Here is a 9,246-nt window from a genome sequence, read left to right as displayed (position 1 = left end):
GTGTTCTCCCCCCCAACTTCTTTTCCTCCTCGTTTCACAACTCAGCTGCTTCATCCTGTGTGAACTCTGAGACAGTTTCTAATTTTGGGGAAGTGGAGGAAAAGCAAAGGACACAAAAAACCAAAACAACGAGGAGAGTAAAGTTCTCCTTTCTGGCCCTCCCAGGGCTGAATCCCTTTAAAGATCCCTTTAAATCCAACCCCCTGGCATGGGTTGGATTTAAATTTCAAATGGAATTTGGGATTGAAGCTTCTACAAAATGTCTCCCAGGACTGGCAACAGCACTAGAGCAGCAGAGCAGAATCCTTCCACTGCCTTTCATAGGGGACCAGGCATCGTTTTCTGTCTCTTTTTTAAGGCAGTAGCTCAAAAAATCACAAATGTTTCTGCTAAAAAAAAAAAAAAGTGAATATTTTATATGAGAAGAAAATGTTATCTTGTTACAAAATAAGTTCCACTGGGCAATGAAAACGACCCCTTAAATTAAAAACCAGACATGACACCCACTCCCACGGCATCCAACAAGCTGTGCCGTTTGTTGTTTTTTTTTTTCACAAATTCCAAAAAAATAAATGTCAGGGAGAAAAACACCAACCAATTAAAGCATGGAGAACGAGGGGTTGGCTGATCAACGATCTCAACTCGTTAAGTTTTCAGAGGAAAAAAAAAAAACAAACCAGCCAAAATTCTGTGAAATGCCAACAAGAATATTCCATTGGATTTCCATGTTGTGCTCTTTATTCCTTTTTTTTTTTTAAATCATGTTTCATCCTGTCTCCCTGCATAAAATCAGAATTTTTCCCCGTCTTCTTCGGGTTGTTGTTGTTGTTTTTCCCTCCTGCCGTTGTTTTCCTGCCGTCTCCTCACGGGGACGGAGGCACAATCCCAGAAAAGCTCCTTCCACGTGACACCTGGAGCTGCAGGAGCTGCCCCAAAGCCTCTGCCAGTGACTCTGCCCCTTGCTGCTCCCCATCTGCCTTATTTCCCTTTTTTTCCTCATCTCCAAATTCCTCAGATTTCCGTCTCCCAATAAATATTTTGGCCTTCTGACGTGACCCACCTCCAGCCATTGTCTCACCCAAAAGCCACCCCGGGGTTCTTGGGGTGATGTAAGACTTTCCATCACCTCTAAATCGGGCTTATAAACACTGTTCACGTGACTGAGGTGAGGAAATTTCTGCTTTCTCAACAGGGAGAGCATGAAACTCAGTTGGAACAGAGGTGGCAATTAAGCCAAAAGGCTCCAAGGAGGGGCGTGTTTGGCTTCATCAGCCTTCCAAAGGCACCAGGAGGGAGGAAAATAGGAGCTGGCGCCTTCCATGCCAGTGAAACCCTCTCTTGCTTGTGAAATATTTGATTTTCCCCAGGTCAGGAGAGATTTGATTGGTAAATCAGCTTTTTTTAGTGATTATCTGGGGGGGGGGTGTGATGCCCCTCAGCAGAGGGAACGTTGAGTTGCAGAGCAGAGCCAGCCCACATTCCCAGTTATCTCAGCCAACAGCATCCCCTCGCAGGTACAGAAATAGCAGCTCAACCAGGCACTTGTTTATGATTCCCACCCCCTGTAATCTCAGCCAAGCCAAAACCTAAAATATCTCCTGTCTCCTGCAAGCTGCTGAGATTTTGAGAAGGCAGGGCCCGAGTTCTTAAAGGCTTTAGAGCAGGATTTTCCAGTAGATGATCCTGGAATCTTCCAGCTGGTCCCTTATGTCCTTCATAATGTTGTCTTTGTCCCTCACCAGAAATCAAAAAAAAAAAAAAAAAACCATGAAGGCAGAAAGATGATTTTTTTCAGGACACAAGAAGGCAAAGATAATATCAGAGTTTACAAGAACTTGGGAGTTATGAACTTCATAAAGGCTTCGGAATGAGTAACAGGGGATTTAATTGGAGGTGGAGGTGGAAGGTGAGGTGGAAAGACTTATTTCCCTTGACACAGTTGCTGAGGGAAGAAGGAAAAGTGTTTTGCTTGTCTCATTCTAAACCTGGTTGAAACTCATGTGAGGAGAATGAACAGTTGCTTTATTTTAGGGAGGGAAAAGCAGTTTTCTCGAAACAAAAGCTGGTCAAATGTAACTGTAAATGTATGTAAATGTAAGTGTGAAACTCAGATGTCGTTGCTAAATGTGGAATTTCGAGTCAGCCAAAAGCTTTGAGAAGAGTTTCAGAAATTGCTGTGATTAAAATGCGGGAAAAGCCGTTGGAAAAGTGGTTAAAAAAGTGCAAAGGCCCAAGTTTCTGTTGGTCCCTCAGCACAGAAATGCTACAACACCACTATCCTCTAGTTAGAACATTTAAATAAATGCCAGAACACCCTCCTTGACCAGAAATTAAATCTTTATGGGGTGATTAAACCTAATCCCATTTTCACAGCCTTTGGACAGAACTGTGGTTTCTTCCTGTTGCACAGAAACACCTGGATTTTGCCGTTCTGGTGGAGCAGGATTCCCTCAAATCCAGCACAGGATTCCCCTCAAATCCAGCACAGGATTCCCCTCAAATCCAGTGCAGAATTCCCCTCAAATCCAGTGCAGGATTCCACTCAAATCCAATGCAGGATTCCCCTTGAATGCAGAGCAGGATTCCCCTCAAATCCAGCACAGGATTCCCTCAAATCCAGCACAGGATTCCCCTCAAATCCAGTGCAGGATTCCCCTCAAATCCAGTACAGGATTCCCTTGAATCTAGCACAGGATTCCCTTGAATCTAGCACAGGTTTCCTTCAAATTCAGCACAAGATTCCCTCAAATCCAGCACAATATTCCCTCAAATCTAGCACAGGATTCCCCTCAAATCCAGCACAGACTTCCCCTCAAATCCAGCACAGGATTCCCCTCAAATCCAGCACAGGGTTCTGCTCAAATCCAGCACAGGATTCCCCTCAAATCCAGCACGGGATTCCCCTCAAATCCAGAGCAGGATTCCCCTCAAATCCAACACAGGATTCCCCTCAAACCCAGCTGGGCTGCAAACATGAGGGATTTTTTCCAGGTGCCATTATACAAACCCTCCCAAAATCCAGTGCTGAAGTTTTAAGCTGCTCAGCTGGGAATTCCATACTCTCCAGCTCCACGATTATGTGTATTTTTCCCTTTAACTATAGTTTCACTCTTCCAGGAGCAGGAGGGAATCTCAACCCCAAGAGTTGCCGGGGATGTCCAACCCAAGAGCTCCAGAGGATCCCCATCTCATCTCCTCCATCCCCAAGCCTGGAAATGCAGCAGTGACTGGAAAGGGAAGGAGAAACCTCCCCACCAGCCCAGACACCCATCACCTTTCCCAGACTCATCCTGTCCATTTTCCCACTGGGAAATCACGACCAATCCCTCAGCAACATCTTCTCCGAGCAGGCACGGAGATCTCCTTCCCAGGAGGACGCATTCCAGCAGCACTGTCCTCGTCTTGGACATCTCCAGCATCTCCAGGTGGGACTTTTCCCTGTTTGAAAAGCTGAGACCACCCACCTTGCAGAGATCACGGGAGAACTTTGCAGGATGGCAATTCCTGCCAAACCCCGGCCGTGTGTCCCAGCGGCTACAAGTGGGAATTCCCAGTTGGCAGTGGGAGCAACACAAACATCTCTGACCTTCCCAGACCGACACCTCTGCTCCGAGCCATCGGAGTATTTCGCTTTATGGAATGTCTGGATGCAACCGAGTCAGCTGGGAAAGGCAACCAGGAGAAGACTTGGAAGTGTGGAATTCAACGGGAAGCGGAGATTCCGAGAACAACCCCTCGCTGGCAGAGCTGTTGTCTCAGGCTGGATTGAACAAAGACACTCTAGAATAACATAAATCTTTATTTTTGTCTGACACATGCTGTGCTATCAAAAGAGCTTTTCCAGGGAAAATTAGTATAAAACGAGGAGGAGGAAACCGGGAGCTGCACTGCCACGTTGGGAATGGGATCTGTCTGGGATAAGAACAGAGCAGCACAGCCCCTGTTGGAACCACTTGACAGAGGAGCTTGGTTTCTCACTCGGGGGATACCTTGTGGGTTCTCGAGTTGTCCCATCTCATCCCACCCCTCCTCACAATCCTGCCCTGATGACCCAGCCCAGACTGGCGGCGATTCCCAGGAGCATCACGGCGTAGGAGGTTCGGACGCTGTTGGCGCCGCTGAAGTTGCACAGGGAGGTGCTGCAGCACTTGGTGGAAAAAGCTGCCACCCCGAAGTTCACGTTTGTCTCGGGACAGTCCACGGAGCACTTCTTGGTGATCCGGTGCCCTGCGTCCTTGCCTGGGGGGAGGAGGAGAAAGGAAAGCTGGGATTTGAGGTTCTTTGGGAAGGGGGGGGTATAATTGCAATTAATAACAGTCACCGGGGGGTTGATGAGTGCTGGGTGGGTACCATGCATGGCACTAAACAGTCCTTGATAGAAACCCACGCCAAGCCGAAATCTCTGGTCTGGGTGACCAGGTGGTGACCAGCCAAAGGTTGGACTCGATCTTGGAGACCTTTTCCAACTAAATGACTGTGGGATTCTGTGCTTCCCGTAGGACAGCAGGAAATCACAGGAGTGCATTTCCCTCTAAATGGTCTCTAAAATGCCACTAAAATGCCTCTAAACCCACATTATTTACATCCAATCCCTTTCCATCCTTCATCCCAGAGCATGTGGGAGAGTTCTCAGTGTCTGCTCCTGAAATCTGTGTGTTCCAGCCACAGGGGTGGGGAGGAACTGGCACAGGTTGCCTAGAAAAATTGTGGATTCCCCATCCCTGGAAGTGTTCAAGGCCATGTTGGATGGAGCTTGGAGCAACCTGGGATACTGGAAGGTGTCCCTGCCCATGGGAACCAGATGATCTTGAAGGTCCCTTCCAACCCAAACCATTTTAGGAACACAAAGCACCACTGAGGGATTCACAAATTACATGTTGTGATCCCTAAACCTCAATCGTCGATTCTTCCCAAAGGACCCCAAAAAAATCACTGTTTCCCAGGACTAAAATGAAGATTGGGAAAGCCTGGATGTGTTGCTGGCACTCACCAAGCCCAGCAGTGCTGTACGTGGTCGTGCAGTACTTCTCATGGTCTTCACACTTGTAGGTTTTAAGGCAGTTCCAGTTGGAATGCTCGTTGTCACATGTGTAGCAAAACAGGGAGGAAGCTGGAAAAAAGCACGTGTGGCACAGATTAGAGGTTTCCAGCTGTTCCCTCTTGGGAAAAAAAGGTGTCAAAGCCATATCTTTCCTTGGAAAACTCAAGGTGAAAAGCACATTGTGAATAAGTGAAAGAAGGGGTTGGTTTTGATTAATGAAGCTGAGGAAGGAGATACAGAGAAGAAAACGAGTTTTCCTCATTGACTTGAGATTTGGGGGGTGATTAAATTTGAAACAACGTTTTCCAGCCAGAGCAGCATTCCCAGGTGACCTTTCCTTCTGTCCCGGGGTCCACATTGGCCTGGTTGGAAGCCAAGCTCCAAAAGCAAAGCTCACAACCTGCGAGGAGGAGAACAACTGGCAAGGAGAGAAAGAACTGGCCCAGTTCTTGGATTGAGAGCTCAATCCCAGGGATTTTCAGGCAACATCTGCAAAAAACACTGCCCAGACATGAATTAATGAATGCCTGTGGCACCCCCAGGGAGCAAAATGACTAAACACAGCCCCACAATAAAGGGAGAGGTCACTCCGGACAATGGAGAGATTATTCCTATCAGCGCCTGGAACGACGTGTTCCCAGGGATATTCTTAACTCAGCGCTGAGCCAGGGCTATTTCCAAACCAGGAGGAGGTGGGATATGGATTGCTGGGCACAACCCAAGTCAATTGAGTTACGATTCCAGGTGGCATTTTATGTGAGGAATGTGGGCATGTGCCATCCCGTTCCCCGGAGGTGTATTCATTGGGGGAAATTGTTTTCCCACTGCCTGGAGTTCCATGGAATGCTCCTCCTTTTGGATCAGAGGTGACAAGAGGGAGTTGAGCTGCTCTGGAGAAATCCTGCTCCATCCTTCCCAGCTCTTGGTTGCAGGTGACCCAATTATAAAGCAGGCAGGGTTCTGAACTTCCCCTGGTTTGGTTCCTCCTTTCTCAGCCCAGCAAGGCTCTAAATTCTGCACAAAATCCCCTCTCAATTAATTCTGGGCTTGTTTTTAGCCCCCTGCCAGGGACTCTCCAAAACCCAGCTGCTGTTGGTTCAAACTCATCCCTGGAGTTCAATCTGCCCATGAACTTGGTTAGATGACTCCAGAAGCAGTTTTGAAAGAGAATTAAAAGCCAGTTTAGTCCCTGACTATCACAAGCAGGGGGAGAAAAGGCCTCCCCTCTGTGATCTGGGTGCCTTGGGTACAGCTCTGGGTGTCTCAGCACAGGACTGACCCAGATGCTTCAAGGCCAGGTTGGACTTTGAGCAGCCTGGTCTAGTGGAAGATGTCCCTGCCCATGGCAGGGGGTTGGAGCTGGATGATTTTTAAGGTCCTTTCCATCCCAAACCATTCTATGATTTGATGATTCCCTGCTCTTTTCCAGTCCAGGTGTTGCAAGTTCAGCTGTTCTCCGGAGTAGGAGATAAAACCAGCCTTGGTTTTGAACTGAATTGAATCCTGGCTTTAACTCCTCTTTAAATCACTGTTCAGTTTTCCCTGTTTCTCCATCACATGGATATTTTCAGCCTCTTTTCTCTCCTCTGGAGGTTCCCCAACACGAGCTGTGGGCTCCTGTCCTTTGGCAGGCAAAGCAAACCCCAGACCTGCTACTTAGCAAGAATTGATTGCATTTTACAGCCCCTGGAGCTCTCTCTGAGTTCCTTTTGTTGCCAAAGTTGTTCAAACCACTTCCTGCTGCAGAAGGAGCCCAAACCCCAACATGTGCCTGAAAGCAACTGCAATGCACTTGTGCTCACTAAGTGAGGCAAAGAAAACCCCTTCCAGCCAGGAAACAAGAACAGCTTAAGCCATTAGAGCTGCTATAAAGCCTTTCCTGCCTCTGGGCTCCACCCTCCAGGAGCTGGAATTTTAGGAAACGCAGCCAGAAATAACCTTAACGGTGCAAAAGGACAAGAGAGCCGTGGATCTCATTACAAACACACTCCCACTTGAGAGTTTGCTCCTCAAACTCAGGAGCAAAGAGCTCTTGGGCTTTCAAAAATCTCGTTTCTTAATTGGGATGTGGCTGTGGGGAGGAGAGTGAAGCTCTGGCAGGAGATGGGGTGTCAAAACCAGCCACACAACCTTCTGTTGACAGCAGCTCCCCCAGTTTCATCCAGGAACAAAAATAAAACCAAAGGCAGGACTCCGAGCTCGGCTTAATTCCTGTGAGCGTGTTTGAGTTTGTGCCTGTCTTCAGAGGGGAGGATGTGAGAAACCAGAGCGGGGAGCTCAGCTTTGAGGTACCTGGGCAGAACTCACCCAAAAACTATGATTAAACCACACAAAATATCTCCAGGTAACTCTGCAGAACTCACCCAGCAACTAAGACTTAACCACACTAAATATCTCCAGGTGCCTCTGCAGAACTCACCCAGAAAAAAGACTAAATCACACAAAATATTTGCAGGTACCTCTGCAGAACTCACCCAGAAACTAAGATTAAAAGTCACTAAATATTTCCAGGTACCTTGGCATAACTCACCCAGAAAAAAGACTAAATCACACAAAATATTTGCAGGTGCCTCTGTGAAACACACAAAAACTAAGACTAAACCACACAAAATATCTCCAGATACCTCTGCAGAACTCACCCAGCAACTAAGACTTAACCACACTAAATATCCCCAGGTACCTCTGCAGAACTCACCCAGAAAAAAGACTAAATCACACAAAATATTTCCAGGTACCTTTGCAGAACTCACCCAGAAACTAAGATTAAACCACACAAAATATTTCCAGGTACCTTTGCAGAACTCACCCAGAAAAAAGACTAAATCACACAAAATATTTGCAGGTACCTCTGTAAAACACACAAAACCTAAGACTAAACCACACAAAATATCTCCAGATACCTCTGCAGAACTCACCCAGCAACTAAGACTTAACCACACTAAATATCCCCAGGTACCTCTGCAGAACTCACCCAGAAAAAAGACTAAATCACACAAAATATTTCCAGGTACCTTTGCAGAACTCACACAGAAACTAAGATTAAACCACACTAAATATTTCCAGAACTGCAGAACTCACCCAGAAAAAAGACTAAATCACACAAAATATTTGCAGGTGCCTCTGTAAAACACACAAAAACTAAGACTAAACCACACAAAATATCTCCAGGTGCCCCTGCACAACTCACCCAGAAAAAAGATTAAATCACACAAAATATTTCCAGGTATCTCTGTAAAACTCACCCAGAAACTAAGACTAAACCACCCCAAATATCTCCACGTGCCTTTGCAGAACTCACCCAGAAACAAAGACTAAACCACCCCAAATATTCCTCGACGTGCCCAATGCAAAACTTCACCCCCAAGACCTCACCAGCTGCACTAAAAGCTGCCAAACCCTCTTGTCCCTGAGTTAACCTGGATTTCTCTTCTGGTGTTTCCATTCCCAAAACCCTCTTGTCCCTGAGTTAACCTGGATTTCTCTCCTGGTGTTCCCATTCCCAAAACCCTCTTGTCCCTGAGTTAACCTGGATTTCTCTCCTGGTGTTCCCATTCCCATCCTGGTTCTCCCAAAAGCCTCCCAAGCTCCTTACCTGGCTGGGCACACAGGACGGCCGCCAGCAGGGCAACCAGAAAAGCCTTCATGGTTGAAGGAGAGCCCTCAGCGCCCCAAAGGTGTGGGATGGGGCACCACGGGAAGGTTTTATACCGGGACTGAGTTGTCTTTTCCTTCCCTTGATTGCAGTAATTTGAGGGTTGGGGAGTGACAGCACCCAAGGTGTGATCAGGGCTGGGTGTGTTCGTGCGTAGGAACCTGTTACAAAGCTGCAGGGGTAGAGGTGTTTTCTTCTATCTTATCTCCAGATCCAATCTTTTCTTTTTTTTTTTTTTCTCTTCCCCTGCTGACCTTGCCTGCATTGCTAATTTGGGGAGCAATTTATCTGATTCCAAGGCGGGACTCCCTTCTCGGGCTTGAACCTCGAAACCCGGAGCCGGGTCGTCTGGAATCCTCCCTCCTTCCTCTCTGCCATGGAATGGGAGCTGAATATTTGTGGGAAGTGGGAGAGGAGGAGATTTTGTTTTGCGGGATCGTCCACAACCACCCAGATTTCTCTCGCTTGCCCAGAGAAACTTCAAACAGAAACCAGCAGTGACCACAGAATCGGGGGAAGGTTTGGGTTGGAAGGGACCTCAAAGCTCACCCAG

At 47.3% G+C, this 9,246-nt stretch overlaps 1 protein-coding gene across 1 annotated transcript; it reads right to left on the bottom strand.

Annotated features, from left to right (window-relative positions):
• Positions 1-3,781: 3,781 nt before the first annotated feature.
• Positions 3,782-8,844, bottom strand: LOC135405815 (lymphocyte antigen 6E-like). Its single transcript, XM_064640434.1, has 3 exons — positions 8,634-8,844; positions 4,991-5,110; positions 3,782-4,239 (listed from the first exon to the last, which is right to left on the bottom strand). Exons 1-3 carry the CDS (start codon positions 8,683-8,685, stop codon positions 4,031-4,033), a joined length of 381 nt encoding a protein of 126 aa, XP_064496504.1. The 5' UTR covers positions 8,686-8,844; the 3' UTR covers positions 3,782-4,030.
• Between the last annotated feature and the right edge of the window lie 402 nt (positions 8,845-9,246).

This window comes from Pseudopipra pipra, chromosome 1, assembly GCF_036250125.1.
Source record: "Pseudopipra pipra isolate bDixPip1 chromosome 1, bDixPip1.hap1, whole genome shotgun sequence".
In the NCBI taxonomy this organism is placed as follows: domain Eukaryota; kingdom Metazoa; phylum Chordata; class Aves; order Passeriformes; family Pipridae; genus Pseudopipra; species Pseudopipra pipra.
The sequence above is the reverse complement of the archived record's forward strand: the minus strand, read 5'-3'. Positions and strand labels throughout refer to the sequence as shown.